Raw genomic sequence first — 19,765 nt, forward strand, 5'->3', positions numbered from 1 at the left:
AGCAGGGGGAGGGGCAGAGGGAAAGGGAGAAACAGACTCCCCACTGAGCAGGGAGCTGGCTGTGGGGCTCGATCCCAGAACACTGAGATCATGACCTAAGCTGACTGAGCCACCCAGGTGACCCTAACATGCCTGGTTTTTAACATATATATAAGAAAATGCCCCATTTGGGGAAGGAGTTCTTAATCTTTTAGCCTAGAATACATTAGATTTTTAGTAATTTATGGAATTGCACAGTGTGCTTTGGATAGCTGATCTAAGATGAACTCATTGGTGACATATCATAATGAGTGATGATAGGCTGGGATAATAATGCCTACTGTTTTCATAACAAAAAATACAGATGTCAACTCAAACATTAGTTTCAAAAATATTAACTAGAGATCTTTATCTAAGACATCTTCTGAACTTGAGTGTGATCTTTTTCATTATGTTTTCTGGATAAGATTTCTTAGCCAATTAACTGTGGAAGGCGTCATTGAGCGCTGTTGGCACATTAATAACTTGGATAGTTAGCATATTCCTCAAGAATAGTGATGTACAGCTTATAATGTGTGTGAACTGGATGTGAACATTTTCAGTCTGTGAAGTGAGATGATTAAAACTTTTCTCATTGGAATGGAGTTTAAAAATGCATAATTTGCATTTGTCGGTATGGAAGTTGTTCTGCCAGATTAATTGAGGTATTCATTTTTTACTTGCACAGATTTGATGGACTTCAGATTATTAGTTTCATCGTTTCCATTAGCTGGATTGTCTGGGTTTACATTATTCTCCCAAAGTAGATGTTTTTTTAAAGTTTTATTAACATTCTCTGATTAGAAAGAAATTGTATAAAATTATTGCTTTAATATTAGCAATTGAACATAAAAAGCGTAAGAATGACTAGCAGCTGGTGAGTACCGGGTATTGTGCTAATTAATTTATAAACATTTCCTTTTAATCTTGCCCACAAATGTGGGAGGAAGATGTTCTCCTCCATGTTTCATAGATGAGGAAAATGAAGGTTGTGTAAGGATTGTAGATTGTAATGCATGACAAAACCAGGACTTTATGACTCTAAGTGGTAGCATCTTAGCAACTATACCCAAGTGTCTTTAAAGGGTATGTTGCAAATTTCTGGCCTGTGACCTTTTAGAAATAGTCTAAGCTTCTTTTCTTGAATAACTGAGTTGCTTAGGAGGTTCGGAGTGTAAGTATGTTTGAGTAATACACTTTCTACCAGGTGAGGCATTCTACAAGGGGTGTGCTTGTTGAGGACTTAAGTCCTATCTTCCAGGAGGAACAGTTTGACAAGACCTTTGTTTATGACGGGTGCTGAGCCTAGTACTTTATTTGGCTTGTGCAGGGGTTGTAGAGAAGTACCAAAAAGGGCAATTAACGAAGTCTGGAGATTAGAAACACTTCCACATACACGAGTAATGAATACATTCTCCTGAAAAATGAAAACATTAATGCTGGACCCCTCCTCATCTTTTGAGACATAAATCTGTTTTCAGTGCATGTATATTTCTCGTCCTTTTCTATGCATTAACATGCCTTTATATCAACCCTTAAAACGTACATACCATTGCTTGTGTATGTGTTACTTTTAAAAACTTGCATTATTTTATATGGAGCTGGGTCTTAAGGGACATGATCTTGAGTCAAGTCTTAAAGAACTAGTTGGCCTAAGAATGGATGGATAAATTAAGGAAGGCCTTCTAGGGTTAGGCCCTAATTTACCATTCCAGTTTTATCTGTGCTTACATCCTATGTATGCCTTTTTCTCCAGAGGAAGGTTGCCCATTGTTTTTTCACATGGTTGAGCAGATTGTGTGAAGAACTTGGGTGACATGCTAAATGGGGAGTCTTTCTCCTGAATGCAAGGGGCTTTAAGATTACATTTAGGAAAAACACTGGAAGATATACATTCAATGCAACTTCTGAAAGTTTTGTATATACAGTACATTAAGTAATCATGTTTTTTTAAAATATGGAAAAATCTGCTTATCATAAAAATGTAAGTTGTGTTACACCTGAAGTTAACGTAACATATCAATTATACTGATATATCAAAAATAAAAAAAAAATTAAAAGAAGTGTTAGCTTTGAACTTCCATATATAAATTTGCATTGGAGCTAATTGAGTTTCATGCATCAAAACTAAATTGTTTTCAGTTTAAAAAATTTTTAAATAATGAATTTATTGCCCACATAATTTTTAGTATAAACAGAATAAAAATAAGGAAAATCAACCCACACTACTCTAACATGTGAATTATTTTCATTTTTCTAGTCTCTTTTGATAAATAGTTTTACAAATTTACTTTAGAGCTCCCTCCAGAGAGAGTAAACAGATGATGGATAGAGGTGGAAAGGTAGCGTATATTGAAGAGTTATTTTAGAGGAAGCTGCAGTGTTCCTTTAGAGCAGAGACGATTGGACAGAGGTAACAGTTCTGGGTCTTCATTCTTTCTCTGCTACTAATTGGCACAGGTAATTAAATTAATGTCTTTAGGTTTAAATTACGTGGTGTAAAGAAGAGAGATAGCTTACTACTCCTAAGGCCATTATGTAAGTTGCATGTGAAAATTCCATATATATCTGGGCTCATTCCAGACTGTGGATTTAGAATTTCTGGAGATAGAATGTTGGAATCCACATTTATATAAGCCATTCACATGTATCAAAAACTACATACAGTCAAACTCTGCTCTCAGGATTTTTTTTTTTTCTTTAAAAAAAAATGATAAGTATCTAGGTAAAGAGAGCAAGGTATTTTTGGGGTTGGATAATGTGTAAAAATAGCCTTCAGCAACGTTGAATGTTTCATCATCCCACAACTTGGGTCTATTATATGTCTTTTTGTGATTAACTTTCATTTGGAAGTGATCTTTTTCCTCATTGAACATTTTGAAATGTGCCAACATTTAAATAGAAAGTTAAGATAATTATGATTAGTGATAATACATTTTGAGATTTTGAAGAACTATTACTAATTGTGCATAGTTTTGAACTATAGCTACTTTTTTTTTTTTTTTTGCTAAGATATCAATTTTTATGATATTATGGTATGATGCTAGCAAGGAGGATGGCAATCTGCCTCTCCTCTTGGACACTTCACGGACAGGTCTAAACTCTGGAATTAACATGGACTTTTCATTTTCCCATTTACTTGGTTTAAAGATTCATTTTTTTCTTTCATCTCTGTCTTTCCCTTTCATTCATTAGTACATTGTAGGAACTGAAATTTGCAGTAGCTCTCCACTGAGTAGGAGAAATGCCTTAGGGGATGTCATGTTCCCTCCCCCGGTACCCTTGCCCAGTAGGTTATAAAAAATTGAAAAGAACAATGAAGGGATATGTAAAAAAAGGAGTTTGGCAAAGTAGAAACAGACACAAATTCTCTACCTAATTACTCAGTTGCGAAACACTGTGGCGCTGTTACCACATAAATTACGTGTCATCTCTTTATTTAACACCATCTCACAAACACAGTGTTTAATTTTTATAAATATTGCTCTCTTACGTTTTACATGCCTGTGGGTATTATAATTATGATAGTTTTTCTCCAGTGTTATTTTAACTTTGTACAAAATGAGTTGTGTTTCACTTTGTGTGGCTTATACTATACAATTTCCTGTGTTTCTGTATTCATCCATTTTACAAAATGGATTTTTACTGGACACCTTCTCATTTCTGGGCATGGCTCTAGGCTCTAGGGGTATAGCAGTGACGAAAAGATGCCTGTTGTCTCAGCCTCCACTGTGAGTAGCACACTTCGTGATAAAGAAATGAGACTTCTGGTAGCTTTCTGTACGTAGCCTTTTCTTCCTTTTTGATTTTTTTTTTTTTTTTTGGCATGGACTTTCATGACCTTTTCGTAAAGAATTGTTTACATTTCAAATGCTGTTAGCTATGTGAACTAGGTACCAGCCTGATTTTAACCTTAAAAGTGTTAGAATTTTCATATTCTCAAATTAATGGTGTGATGGTTTATTCACTGTCAGGTGTTCAGGAGTTTTAAGCCCCTAGCTGACACTCAATAAACATTTTGCAGAAAGAGCTTGTTGAAGGAGCGGTCATTTACAGCTGTTGTCTTGTCTATAGAGCTCACCATTTTTTTAAAGTTTGTTTTTAAGTTTTCTCTTTTCCGTGAATTGTCCCTTGATTTTCTTTTTCCATTTATTGATTGGGATGTTACTATCTTTTCTGACAATTTCTTAAGCTCGTCATATAATAAAGATAATTAATCATCAGGTCATTTTCTATAACTGCTTTTCTGAGCTATCGTTTACTTTTTCATTCTTCAGTTAATTTTTACTGTGTAGAAATTTTATTATAATTAAACTGCCTTTTATTTCAAATATTGTAGAATTTTGATATTCTGGCAAATAATTATTTTATGAATTTATTTGTCTTGACATGATATGGAAGTAGTATATATGCCAGTATTTAAAATTTTAAATGAGATAAAATCTGAATGTACACTGAAGTATGTGAAGTGTTACACATGTGGTGTTGCTATTTGAATGAAATTTCTGCAAATGGATGTGAGGCACATTTAAGATAATTGGCTTTGGTTTCCATTTGTTAGGTTGTTCTGACAGCCAGTCTCTTTTTTTTTTTTTTGTGATGAGTTTTTTTCAGGATCATGTTAGTATTAGTGAATTCATTACAACCAGATGTCTTGCTTGGTGGGTCTGTGCATCCATTTAATGATAATTGTGGCACTGAGGATTTAACTATATAAATTCACTTGATTAAACATTTTCAAATCAGGGTATAACAAGAGACTCATTCCCCCTCGTTCCCCCTACATAATGTTCCCGGTGTCTGGCACGGGGATGAAACTCTAATAGAATTTAAATAGACCTCATAGGGCTGTGGGTTGAGTAGCACAGAAAGAAGCAGCAGGATGTAGGTGGTGGCCTCAGATTCTCTGGGTTCTGTATCTGGCCAAACTCTGCATCTGGTGTTTCCCCGGAAATGTGGTGCCAGTGTCATACAATGCCACATCTGTTTTCAACAAATGTGTAAGCACCGAGTTCTTAAATTTCTGGCATGGAAACCTGGCATCCAGTATTTCCAAAAATAGGTTTGAGTTTCAGCAAATTCGGGGTTAACAAACCCTTCTTTAATTTTTCCAGTTAGGAATCAAACTTTTGTTTTGCTCTTTTACTGTGTAGTTTCAAAATGTAGTTTCAACCAGGTTCTGTTGCTACAAATAACCCATTTCAGCATCTTGGTAAATATTTACATTCATTCTAAACCGAGTATATACTGTAGAATCATTGGTGCAAATACTTTCATTCCTTACAAATAAAATGGAGATATTTTTATTGAAGACAAATTCTGGGCTTAGAACTCACAAAAGAATTGTCTGTTTGTATTAGACCCTTAATTTATGTGGAACTCCATTTTTATAACAGTGCTGTGTAAGGTAGATATGACTGTGTTTTTTATAAATGAGGAAGTTGAAGTCTAGATAAAGTAAATAACTTGGTAGTAATCATACAGCCAGTAAATGGCTTAGCCAGGATTCTCCCCCGGGTCTGACTCCCAGTGCTGACATGGTCATGACCGCCTTTGCAGGTGGTCCAGAAATGTTCGCCAAGCAACACCGTTGTAGTGGTACTGGTGGTGGGATTCATGCTTTGTGAGATCCCACATTCTGTGACAGCAAATTAAATGTAAGGTATTGTTTAATCCAGAATCTGCTTTGAGCTTTTTGCTTTCTATAGTAATATTCCAGTCACTGAGTTTTTATGCTCCTCTTTTTTCTTTTTCTTTTTTTTTTTTTTTTCTGTCCAGCTTATAGCATTTTATGTGTTGAAAGTGTAGCCTGGTCTGACTTGTGCCTATTTTTCAAAATGAGACTATTGCTGACAATCAGATTATAGTTAAAGAGCAATTTATTTTTTTAACATTTGCCTTCCACCCCATTTAAAAAAAATCTATATATAATTGCTAGTTATCTTAAATATGTGTTTTCTTGTAATTAACTTTTTCACAGTTAATATGTTCCCTTGGTTTCAAATTCAAGAGGTAGAAGCTAACAAGAACGGTAACAGTAACTAACTAGATCTGCGTAGCACTTACCGCATGCCTGGTGTTCTTCTAAGCATATTTAATGTGTTGATTTAATCCTCCCCACACTGAAGAAGTGTAGGTACTACTATTCTCTCCATTGTGCAAATGAGAGAACTGAAACCAGAGAGGTATACCTGATCAAGCTGGTCTGGGTTTTGTCAATAATCTGGTCAAGTGTCACTTCCTTTGGATGTTCTCATAAGAACACAACTCTCTCTTACAGGGATTGGCTGTTTTCAGTGTTTACAGCTATGTACTTATTACATTTCTCCTTAGTCTATAAGCTTTCCAAAGGTGGGGACCCTATCTTATGCTCTGGTGCGAGCCTAGGATTTAGCCCGACTCCTGACCCACACAGAGTACTTCATAAACACTGTTTTGCCAGTATGAATTTTCCCCTTTTAAAAATAGCTTTATCTGTTCTGCCTTGTTCAGAGAATAATTTACAAGATCAAATGAGAGTTCATAGCTTTCTGTACGCTTCAGAGCATGACACAAATAGATATTAAACTAATTATGGAGCGTACCATATAGGGTTAATGAAGACTGATGTTTTTAAAGCCTCTAGATGTTAACACAGGGGTGGGTACCCAGGACAAGTAGGATCTTGAAAATCCAACGTGTCACTGTGTTCTGGCCAGAGTATTTTTAACCAGTAGTCTTAATGATTTCAAAGGATTTTTGTATAATCATTACATGCCTTTTCTTTTTCTTTCGTTCTACAGAAGGCAGGGGGGGAACTATTGATATCCTGATATTTAAATATTGCAGATTCATCCTGTCTAGATTCTACAGCTGGTTCTGCTGTCTCATTCAGTTTTTCTCAACATTGGCTGCATAGGAGAATCACAGGATTGTAGTTTGCTTTTTAACTGGAAATGCTTAAGCTCTGCTTTCCAATTCAGGGGATAAGAATCTCAGGGTTGGAGGGAGCATTGAGGAATTAGATATATTCTTAATGTAGTCTAAATACAGTCTGAAAAAGTGGTTTAATGTCACCACAAATATTTTTAATAGGAAACACAGTTGTTTCATATTTAATAGCTCTCAAGAGCACTGACATTTATTTTGTTACTCTGCTGTACATTTTACAGTCCATTTGTGCCGGTGAATTCAGTGGATACTCTAATTACTCAAAACCATATGGCCATGGCCAGCAGCTGATAAATGGTTACAATTTTCTTTCAGGCGAAAAAAAACCATCTTTGCCTTGCTTGGAAGAAATTTGGGGTCTAGAGCCCACCCTCACTTATTTTATTTTTAACAGAATTTGCAGCTTTATATGTAGACATTTCACTACTTGCTTGTAGAAGAGAGGGGCCACCAATTCAGGTCGGAGCTTGAATGAGGCTCATTAGTTTCCATAAAACATTGTCCCTCCTGCCATCTGCTGGTTTGATGGTTTAAGTATGTATCTCTGCCCTTCCTAACACACAGTACCGGCAAGCCAGGCGCTCATCAGAGAATATAACTTGGCATAGAATGTAACCATTCATATCCAGCTCTTGTCAGGTCTTCATTATGGGAAACTGTTGGAAGGACATGCAGTCTATCCCAGAGTTACTTCTGTTTCAAGTTGGGCCATCAGAAAGCTGTTTTTAAAATATCCTACCTTGCCTGATATAAGGTAGAAGCTGTTTTTAAAATATCCTACCTTGCCTGATATAAGGTAGCTACACTTGTGGCGAGCACAGTACAATTTATAGAATTGTGGAATCACGATGTTTGCATACTCGAAACCAATGTAACATTGTGGATGTACTTCAACTAAAAACAAACAAAAAACACACAAAAAAACTTACCTTGCTACCCCTACTTTATTTCTTCATTAAAAGAGAGTTTGAGTTTCCAGTCACTTGGGTTGGAAGTTTCTCCAACAATTGTTATCTGGCAAGAACACTGGTATTAACAATTCAGAATTTTTTTTTTTAACTGCAGTAAATATAACACTGGAACCTATTTGATTCTCCTTGTCCATATAGATCACGTTAAGTACCGAATTTTAGATGAGTTTGCCATACAAAGTGGAAGTATATGATGTTTTTCAATTATTTTGCAACACTTAGCATCTCTGTGCATCTTCTCTTTTATATTATTGAATCTCAGTTTCTGGCTTGTTTTTCCTAACAGAGCAAGCTATTTGTACTTTCATCAGAAAAAAAAAATCAAATTGATGATATGTTTTATAAATGCGTCACATATTCTAACTTAACGTCATACGTTAAAAAAATGAAGAGAGGCTTTTCTTCAATTTATGAAAGAAAACTCTGGATACTTTTATAAGTGGGGGAAATTTGTTATAATGTTATTTTATTTCACTCATTTTATTAGGAATCCTTTAGTCTGAAATGGCAAAAACTCAAAGGATCACTTAAATAGATAGGCATTTCTTTGTTTTAGCAAATCTCTTGGTGTAGGCAGCAGAGAACCGATGCCCCCAGGGAACAGGGGTCTTCCTATCTTTTTCCTCACTCTGGCATCCTCAGGTACAATAATTTGTCCTCAGGCTTTTCATCTTGAGGATTCTAACATCTTCTGTGTGTCTAGATGTTATTTCCTAAGAAGATGGAATGGCAAGGGGTAAAAGTCTTTCTTCTTCTAAGATTTGCCCCCCACTGCCCCAGGAATTTTTTTATATTTTATTGACCAAAACTAAGACATATGAGCCCTCCTAGCATGCAAGGGAGAGAGAAATATAGTACTTTTACTTTTAGCCTGTAGAGAGAAAGCTGGTGAACTTTCATGGTCTCTGCCAGAAGTATTCTTATTAAAAAATGGACCAGTATTTTTTGTAGTTTTTCGTTAGTATGGCTACTTTTTCCAGTCAAATTGAATTTAGGAATTCAAAGCACATTTAGTTTACATGGATAAATCTTTTGAAGTAGGGAATAATTTTTAAATTTTTAAAGTGTTGAGATTATTTGATAAATCAAATTCCCAAACTGTTATGATTAGATAATAATATTTCAAACATCAGCATTTTTAAAAAGTAGATCTTATAGCCTTTTGAACAGTTTCTAGTTTTGGTGGGGAAGACTGAACAGAGGAGCTATAGGTAGTGAACAAATGACAGTTTTCAAACCAAGATAGCATTTAAAGCAGTTTAAGAATTTAATTGAAGGAAGAGGAAAGTAATAAAATTTTGGGACTGAGATAAAACCATAAAATAAGTAATGCTCTTGTTAGAGAGTAAATGAGAAAAATAATATGACACAGCAGAGGCAACATCACAGAGTAAAACAAAGAACAATCAGCGTGAGTTTTGGTCACTTTGTGCCACATACAACTCACTGCGCTTACCATGTGACTTTCCTCTCTTTGGGACTCAGTTTCGCCTTCTTTTTTATAAGTATACCAGCCTCACAGTGTCATTGACTCCCCTGCTTAGAAATTGGTGGGCACATGCTAAGGGCTAGTTAACTCTTAGTTTCCTTTACTGAAGAGATAAAGATGAAAAAGTCCCTAACTTTGAAAAGTTAAGCATGTACACTTCACAATTTGTGTCCCAGTCAACTTGACTTTTCATGTGGCAGAAGTCTGTACTTCATCAGTAGCCAGCTTGTCCAGCTTGGAATGCTAGCATGAATTGAGAGTGCCTCCTAAAATAAGAAAACAACACTATCAATCCATTTTTAATGACTTATTCAGTTCTACATGTATATGTGTAGAAAAATTTAGTAGGATATAATGGTACTTTGGATTTTAGAGTATATAATGCGTACCTTCAAAATCCATATTTTTGTTTCTTTATAATGTTATTATTTTTTTCTCCCAACTAGGATTTTAAAAGTGGACTTGGTATTACCATAATTCCTATGAACGTAGCAAATGTAAAACAAGTGGACCGAACTGTAAAACAGTCTTTTGAAATAATCACTCCCTATAGGAGTTTTAGGTAAGCTATATTTAAACGTTTGTGTTTGTGTTATTCCACAAAAGCTTGGGTGATCTCCTTTCACATTGCTAGTGGTGATTTTATTTCCTATAGATCACATAATAAAATCATGTTCGTTGTTTTCTGTATTGTCTAATTTATTAGCTGGTATATAAAAACACCTTATAAAAGTGACTTGAATTATCACACAACCTGCAAAGATACTAACTAATTTCATGAGATTTGGGATGTTTCTTTTCTTAATACTTTTTTCTCTTAGTAGACTTCATAAATATATTAATCTTTTATGAACAAATATGTGAAATATTACTTCAAATTTTAGAAATAAAGAATACTATATTATCTTTAAACTATATTTTTATTTACCTTTTTTAGACTAATCGAATGCAACCCTCCTTTAAAATCCTGATTACAATTGCTCCATATTGATTTCTTAAAAGGAACTCCTGCTTAAAATAATGCCAGTGAGTCTCATAGCACTTTTTTTTTTTAAAGATTTTTATTTATTTCATAGAGATCACAAGTATGCAGAGAGGCAGGCAGAGAGAGAGGGGAAGCAGGCTCCCTGCCAAGCAGAGACCCTGATGCGGGGCTCGATCCCAGGACCCTGGGATCATGACCTGAGCTGAAGGCAGAGCCTTTAACCCACCGAGCCACCCAGGCACCCCTCATAGCACTTTTTGATCAACTATTTTAATAGTTCATTATATAGCTTGCATTACAGCAATCTAGTAATTTTTTCAAATAACAATGAAAAAGAAAACTTAAAGTTTGTAGTATGTTTTAATAACCTGTAATAACCCCATAGCTTTGGTACACAAAAGAGGCATAAGTCAGTATCTGTGAGTTTACCCACATTAATTCATTTGTTAAAATTAATCAACAGGGGCGCCTGGGTGGCTCAGTGGGTTAAGCCTCTGCCTTCAGCTCAAGTCATGATCCCAGGGTCCTGGGATCGAGCCCCGCATCGGGCTCTCTGCTCTGCAGGGAACCTGCCTCCACCTCTCTCTCTGCCTGCCTCTCTGCCTACTTGTGATCTCTGTCTGTCAAATAAATAAATAAAATCTTAAAAAAAAAATTAATCAACATATCACAGGGTAGTATCCAGGTCAGAAGCACTTGTCAGAGGCCTTTGAAGAACTAACAGTTACTTAGCAATTTTGAAAATACTCCCAAGTCTGGTATTCATTTCATCTGTCAGAAGTGTCTGCTGGTTCAAATTTTGAGGAAAAAATAATCACCTAGAGAATAACAAACTTTATTTTCACATATGCAGATTCAAGCCTCAACTGAAAATGTAGATGTTGGCTGAGCTGTTTTTACTTGTAGTATTTCTGACACAAAATATGGGGTGGACTTTTTCCTCACATCAGCCAACTCTCCACGTATCCAGATCCCAGGCAGTTGTCCTACAATTCAGTCCAGTTCCGACAGCAGCTACTTGGCATGGGCATTAGACCCCACAAGTTTCAGGGCTCAGTCCCACAAAGCTGCCTTCGGTTCAGACTCTAGTCACAAGCACTGGGTCCTCAGCTTACCCACACTTTGGTCTTGGCTGCAAATTGGGATTCCCCCAACCCCAACTCCCCAGGTTCACTAATTTGTGAGAATGGCTCACAGAGCTCAGGACGACAGTTAAATTAATTATTGCCAGTTTATTATATAGAGTGCCTCTCAGGAACATCCAAATGGGAGAGCCCCACAAAGCAAGGTACAGAGCTTCCATGCCTTCTCTGGGTATATCATCTCTCAGCACTTCAAAGTGTTCATCAACCCAGAAGCTTTCTGAACCCTGTGGTTCAAGGGTTATTACCAGGGTTTCATTCTGTAGGCATGATTGATTAAATCGTTGGTTGTTGGTGATTAACTCAATTACTAGCACCTCTCCCATTCCTAGAGGTCGGGGGTGGGGCTGAAAGTTCCAGTCCTCTAATCACACCTTGGTCTTTCTGACCCATCCTGAAGCTATTGAGGCCTCCAGCCTCAGATTATCTCACAAGCATACAAAAGACACTTGTCACTTAGGGCACTCCAAGGGTTTTAGAATCTGTGTACCAGTAACCCAGGCGCAAGGACTGTTGTGCCATATTGGCTGTGACCAATCTCTGTATAAAAGTGGAAACCACTAAGAAGTTTGTGGATATTATGCTGATAATGGCAACTTAAAGTGCTTCAGAAAATATCCATGTAGGCCACTCAGTTTCCTTATGGATTGTTTGGAATATGTTAGTCATCTGTTATTTTCATTCTATTTCAAAACATTTTCATCTTCAGAACAGAAAATTTTAATGTGAAACATTTTGCGGGTCATTGGCCGAGTTTGGAGCACTGTAGCACATTTCCTGACACATCGCAGATACTCAACATTTCTTGGAGTAAACCCATGGTTAATGTTTTCTCCCTTTACTCAGGTATCCAGTAAACACTAAGAATTAGGCAAAATCAGAACATGGCTAAAAATGAGTTAGAATAGTAATCACTTGAAACTTTTTTGATTTCTCAGTTTCTTCAAGCCATCTGGACATTCTTGTAATTAAAAAAGAAAATCTATTTTTAAGGCTGAAAAAAATCAAAATTTCTGGTGGGTGTTTTTGATAATTTAGTTTCAGACTATCATGGCATACTTTCTTGGCAAGATAATCCAGTAGATCCGAAAGTCTGAAACTCAGCCAGTCTTTCATTGATTATTATATAACCACTGCTTAGGAACATGGCCTCTCATTTAAGCTCTTGACCTAACAAGGCAATTTTTATATCCTGGTCAGAAAAAATGTACATACTAATTTTGGTTCAAGATATGTAAACAAACTCATAAGCAATGTGGGATGTTAAAGGGAAAAATAGATTTTTAAATTAGATGATTTTTAACAGAAAAGACCATCCAGCTGCCTGGAAGGCATATTTTTCAGCTGCTGCTTAATTTGTGAGCAAAATGAATATGCAAACTGAACATACTGCTTAATTGGCCTTTACAAGGGAGATCGATAATGCAGAAACATTCATTGTTCCAGCTTTACAGCCGAGTCTGAAAAAGAGAAGCAGGAGTGGATTGAAGCTGTGCAGCAATCGATAGCAGAAACTCTCTCTGATTATGAAGTGGCTGAGAAGATTTGGTTCAATGAGTCCAACAGGAGCTGTGCCGATTGTAAAGCCCCCGACCCTGACTGGGCGTCCATCAATCTCTGTGTTGTCATCTGTAAGAAGTGTGCAGGTAATTAGTGATAAGTTATGCTCTTCACTGTGGTAGCAGATTGGCACCGAATACTCTTAACTGTCCTACGTCATGTTTCTCAGCCAACAGTTGTGAAAAATACAGAGAAGGCTTATTACATTTCTATTAAATTTAGAAATATCTTAAAGTTCTAAACTTCTCTTGTGCATGACTTAGATGTAAAAATTGATTTTTAAGCACGTCATCATTTTGTGTGCCTCCTGGTCCATGTGTGGATTTTAAAAAGACAGTGTTGAAATTTTTAGATTTTAAGGTGAGTGTTTCAGAATGCACCCTGAACATGCTTGTTTCTTTGCACGATTTGCCCACTTTTCCCCCCATCATATTTTGCATGATGTGTATTTCATATCAAGGTCATTCTGAGCTCTAAACTTGGTACAGCAGATCCTGTATCTCTTTTAATGAGAGTGTTTATCTAGAAGCATTTCCAAAGAGCACTGAGGTTCCTGACGGTAACCAGTCTTATGACTGGTTATCTCGTTGTGACTTTACAGCTTACAGACCATCTGACAGCTCAGTACATTTGGGGGTTCACCGTTGTTCCAGTGAGTGGAAGGCATGGACTCCAGCTGAGGTGTGTGGTCATAGAGGTCTTGGAGAAGGTTAGCCACTGCTAGACTTTACTTCAGCATCCTAGCTTTACCAGGCACGATGCTGGTCCTGGGAATTAAAAATGTGTGAGAGGTTGATATGTGCTCCACAGTTGTATAAATACTCATTGCAGTAGAATATGACAATGGCAAGACCAGGGTAGAGCATCGGTTTCATTGGTAGAATACTGATGAGGAACACTACCTCAGAGCAAATACTAGGACAGTTGCTTCCATCCTTAATGCTTCTCAAGAGTTCTGTGCTTCCACAGTTCTTATCACACTAGATTTTCTCAATTAACATCACTGTCAACAAGAAGCACCCGCTAATCCCCCTCTACTTTCTTCCCAACCTTTTTTCCTCCCCAGTCTCATTGGAAGAGAGCCTTTTTGATGTCTGATGCTATTCTTTCTACTTGTCTCTGCTTCTTTCTTCTCTTCTTAGGATCCTCCCCTCATCACTTGTTCCTTCTCCATAATTATTCAACCGTGATTTCTTTTGTTGCAGCATATATATATATATATACTTGTGTCCATCTGTCATGTTGACAGTAGCTTCCTGAAAACTTGCCGTTCCCCTGTATGTATCATTCTCTGCCTCTTTTCACAGACAGGGTACTTTTAAGAGTAGAATTCTGCACAGATTTCCTTCATTCCTTTAACTTCCTTGTTTTTCTTCATCCTGTGATCATTTTTTTCTTCTCTGTAGTCCAGTAAAAATATTTTCACCATGTATACCAGTGTAGTTTACCTCTCGGTTTCTGTGTAGTCTGTTCCTATCTTTATTGTCTTCTCTACAGTATCTGGCACTTCAGTATTTGACCAGTGTATCTCTCTGTGACTTCCTCATCCCTTAACTTCCAAGATACCATTTTCTCTTTGTGTGTTCCTAACACTCTAGTCATCCTTTCTCAGGTTACTTTTCCTTTGCCTGGTATGTTCCTTTGCGTTACATCCTCCGTTCTCTTTCACTCTAATGTTCCTTGTTGATGTTATTTATCATTTTAAGTTCGGCACTCTCTTGTAAGTGGACACTTCTAACCATGGTGGACACCACACTTGTGGGTCTACCTACTGGACTCTTTTCCTGGATTTTCCCAAGATACCTCAAAAATAACATGTCAATAATGGAGCTCTCATTGCTGCCCAGCTCATTGCATAAAACTGAAAATTCTCATTTATTCTAAATCTTGGTCAGAAGCAATACTCTCTACCCTACATTCAAGTTTAAAACCTGAGAGACCTTCTTGGCCCTTCCCCTCCTTTAAAGCCCAAGTCCCAAGAGTTTTTATCACCTTGGGTTTTCTAAATCTGCCCTCCCTATTGTTACTTCTCATGCTTGTCTCAACTCAGTCTATTTTTTGCCTCTGTGACTCCATGGGTTCTTTCCAGTACTTCTCTCTATTTTCTGAGTTCAACCCCTTTCAGTTGAATAAAGAGCACCAAATGCTCTTTATTGTCCTACATCATGTCCAACATACAGTGTTACCTTTAGTTGGTCTTCATAAATACAAACCTATGCATATTTCTGCCATTGGGCTTTTAAGACTGCTCTGAGTAGTTACCATTTTAAAGAAAGGAGGAAAGGACACTCTTACCTATTGTAGAAAGAGGAATGAGCTTTCATGCTCATAGGCAATGAGTCCTTAAGATAGAGGAATGTCTTGAATGCCTTATTCCCTCCTCAGTGTAGAAGGCATCGGACACATTCCTGGGTGCCCAATATTGACTGAATGATGATTACACAGCATAATTGAATTGATGCTAATAGAATGTTGGGCTCTTACTGTCTTTCAGGCATAAAAGTAGAATAAAAAATCCACTTCATATTTTTAGATACATGTTTATTAGAGTTGTTGCTACGGTTGTTTGTTTGTTTGTTTGTTTTTTTAGGAGTAAAATGATATCTGTGTTCACATATATGGAATGTAAACAAACGTATTATAAAAGGTTTTCCATAATCTCTAATAGCTAATTAATTACCAAGTGATGAATATACACACATATATATTGATACACATATATAGCTAGTTTTAAAACTGTACTTTTATACCACTACAGAGTAGTGAAGAAAATGATTACTGTTGTCTTCATTGTGGTTGGGATTTCTGTATAATTATCACACCATTACTCTTAATAGTATTGGCATTAAGGAAAGTAGATATTGGTGTGTTTTAAGTTGAAAAGATATATGCATACATACATACGTGGATGCACACACAGACATTTTTTAAAAGATAATATACATTTACATACAAATTGAAATAGAAATGCAATTGTGTCTTGACTTCAGGACAACATAGATCTTTAGGACCAAAAGATTCCAAGGTTAGAAGCCTAAAAATGGATGCCAGCATTTGGAGCAATGAACTCATTGAGGTGAGTTTGGTGATAAACTGTGGATGTGGCTAGCAGGGATCAGGTGGTAGTTAGCAGTGGGGTGACATGAATTATTTTAGGAGCTCTTGATAAAGTTCTCACCACACTGTAAAAATGGCTTATAGCCTGTTTGGTAGTAGTATCTTCCTACTTCAACTTTTAGAATGCTTCTTAAATGAGATAGTTACTTGAAAAATATAAAGTACAAGGAGTTTAATAGTAATAGCTACTTTTAAAGGCTTGACAGCATTTTTATTTTAAAGCCAGAATTTCTTTCTTTTTAACCTAGCATGGATAAAATATTAGAAAAGTGAATGAAAACTTGGCAAATTTTCTATTCTTTCTCTTGGCCCTGCTCTGTCATTAACTGTGCTCATGTCTGACTTTTTGTCTCCTGCTTCCATTTTCTTCTTGGATTTCAATAACCCTCCCAACCACATTACCCCACCTACTAGGCCATTTTAAATAAATTTGTCTCTATGTAGTTTCACAAAATAATAATGCTTTTGCTGCAATTTGGGTCGCTTGCAGTTTCTTTTCTAGCTTATCTTGTACCATTACTAAAAGCAATGAGGCTGTATTTAAAATAGAAATAATATCTGCTTTCACACTCCATCTTCCTGAAAGATGTGGATTTTTCATGTGTTTTTGCATATTTTATACTAAGTTATATATATATATATATATATATATATATATATATATATATTTTGGTTGCAGGGAGAGTATGCATGTGAGGGTAGGGGAGGGGCAGAGGGAGACAGAGAATCTTAAGCAGGCTCTGCTTAGTGTGGAGCCCTGGGTGGTGCTCGATCTCATGACCCTGAGATCATTACCTGAGCCGAAATCTAGAGTTGGACGCTTAACTGACTGACTCACCCAGGCCCCCAAGTTATATTTTAATTTGTGAGTCAGGTTTTTGTAAATTCAAATACATTTTATGAAATCATATTGTTTTATAACTTTCTGACAATTTAGCTCTTTATTGTCATTGGAAACAAAAGAGCAAATGACTTTTGGGCTGGTAATCTTCAAAAAGATGAAGAATTACACATGGACTCACCTGTAGAAAAGAGAAAAACCTTTATCACTCAGAAATACAAAGAAGGAAGATTCAGAAAGACCCTACTGGCATCTCTCACCAAAGAAGAATTAAACAAGGTATCAAAAAATATGTAACAATAGATGTGGCTCTTGATGTCTTTTGAAATATGGGTCAAGGATTTTGAAAATAATTTTTAAAAGTCTATTACTGTCTGATAAAAGTATTTAATGTTATTTTATTTTCATTTGTGAGATTGTGCTATTGATTTTACCACTGTTTTACTTAAGAGTTCATTATTGATAGTGAATAAATTCTTTGTCCATAACATGAGTTTCCAGCTAATTAGGCCTACTCCAATATTCTGAGAACTGTGGCAACTTTCCTTATTTTAGGGACAGGACACTAAGCATAACTTCAACTTGTACAGTGTTGACATTGTGTCACCAAAATAAGCATCATTTGCTCAGTGTATTGTTATAAGCAATGCTTTGCTTAGTGCTGTTGACCCCAAGTGTCGTTTGCCTTTGACTGAGTGATTCCAGACCTGCTGGTTTATGCTACCCACTTGTTCTTCACACTTTTGGCAAAAGATATGTTAGCATCCTGCCTGATTTCTTTTTGAAATTGCTGCTTCAGTTTCTTATATATTAGGAGGCTCGTCCATGTAGAGCTGTTTAATACATGGACTTTTATTTATTTATTTATTTATTTATTTATTTATTTTTAAGATTTTATTAATTTATTTGACAGAGAGATCACAAGTAGACAGAGAGGCAGGCGGAGAGAGAGGAGGGAGCAGGCTCCCTGCTGAGCAGAGAGCCTGACGCGGGACTCGATCCCAGGGCCCTGAGATCATGACCCCAGCTGAAGGCAGCGGCTTAACCCACTGAGCCACCCAGGCGCCCCCAATACATGGACTTTTATATGACTGTTGTTTTTGTGCTTAGAGAATATGTTCTTTTATGGCTCTCAGTTTTTTAGTATGCTTTTAGTGGTGGTACTTATGGATAAAAGTCCTCAAGTTATTGGAATTATGCTGAACATTTTGGGTAATAACAAAGGCCTTTTTCTTCCTTCTGTAGAAATTATAAGACCATACAATTGATTTACATTTCTACTGGATTAATTCCCCTAAACTATGTTTTTAGTCTTTGTACATTTTTGATGATAGTAAAGTGAGGCCACCAATTCATTTTAAAGCAATGGCACAGAAAATATGAAGGATTCAGAGTAGGCAGCTAAGGTAGAGGAGAGTGTGAGAGGTGGGATGGGGGAGAGGGTTAGAAACTAGATATTTATACAGGTTATTACTAAGACATTTTGTTTTGGGTAGTGGTTTCGTTGGTGCTAATTACATAATTATAATTGACCAGTTATACCAGACATACATGGAATAATAAGTTATCATAAGCCAAGGATTTTGATTAATTCTATGCAGGAGGAGAGGTCCGTTATAAATAAGTATGCAAATAGTAAGTTGTGGATTTTGGGAAATAATTGGTGAAATTAGAGAATTTGAGAACTAGAAATTAGGGCATGTCTTCCTCTAATGGTTTCTTTCTTTTTGATAGTGATGGGTATCTTATTAGCGGGTATAATAATGTCCCCAAAGTGCTGTCTGCCACACCACACAGTTTCCATTAGATGAGTTTTACATTAATTACTAACAATTGAAGTTTTCTAAGAATATTATAGAGAAGTCTACCTATTGGGATTTATTTATACAGTGGGCTTCTTAAAAATGGTACTCTTAATATCAGCAAATAATTTTTGCAAAAATACATATTTTATTGAATAGGCATATTTTTAATTGAGATATAATTTACCTACAACAGCCTGTTGATTTGGTGCATTTATGTGTTGTGGTGTGATTACGACTGTGGCTATAGCTGACATGTGTATCACATCACATCATTATTTCTTTTTTGTAATGGGAACATTTAAGGTCTAGTCTCTGAGCAATTTTTAAGTTAATAATACAGTATTATTGATTATAGCCACTATGCTGTTCATTAGATCTCCAGAACTTATTTATCTTCTGGTTGCAAGTTTGTACCCTTAAACAACATCTCCCCACCCCCCAGACATCCTGTGCTAACCACATTCTAATCAGTGTTCCTATGATTTTGGCTTTTTTAGGTTCTAAATAATAGAATATACAATATTTGTCTTTCTCTGGCTAAATTCATTCAGCATTATGCCTTCAGGTTCCATCCATATCCCAAATGGCAAGATTTCCTTCTGCCTCATGTCTGAATAGTATTCGTGTGTGTGTGTAGCATATCGTCTTTATTCATTCATCTGTTGATGGATACTTAGGTTGTTTCTGCATACTGGCTATTGTGAATAATCTTCTAATAGATATGAGATTACAGATCTAATACCATTCTAATAGGTGTGAGATAATATTTCATTGTGGTTTCAATTTGCATTTCTTTGATGATTAATACTGTTGAACATCTTTTCATGTAACTGTTTTGACCATTTCAATATTTTCTTGGAAAAACATCTATTCAATTTCTCTGCCCATTTTTAAGTTGGATTGTTTT

The 19,765-nt window shown here is 36.2% G+C and overlaps 1 protein-coding gene across 6 annotated transcripts in view; it reads left to right on the top strand.

The window, feature by feature from the left end:
- The window catches only part of ARAP2 (ArfGAP with RhoGAP domain, ankyrin repeat and PH domain 2), a 183,974-nt gene that overhangs the window by 59,103 nt on the left and 105,106 nt on the right, over positions 1-19,765 (top strand). For all 6 annotated transcript variants that reach the window (XM_032853582.1, XM_032853617.1, XM_032853611.1 and 3 more), the window contains exons 10-13: positions 9,855-9,970; positions 12,982-13,181; positions 16,086-16,171; positions 17,150-17,332. In XM_032853582.1, coding sequence (XP_032709473.1) covers positions 9,855-9,970; positions 12,982-13,181; positions 16,086-16,171; positions 17,150-17,332 — 585 coding nt within the window. The remainder of the gene's footprint in view (positions 1-9,854; positions 9,971-12,981; positions 13,182-16,085; positions 16,172-17,149; positions 17,333-19,765) is intronic.

Source organism: Lontra canadensis, unplaced genomic scaffold (assembly GCF_010015895.1).
Source record: "Lontra canadensis isolate GAN:19392208 unplaced genomic scaffold, GSC_riverotter_1.0 scaffold1, whole genome shotgun sequence".
NCBI lineage: Eukaryota > Metazoa > Chordata > Mammalia > Carnivora > Mustelidae > Lontra > Lontra canadensis.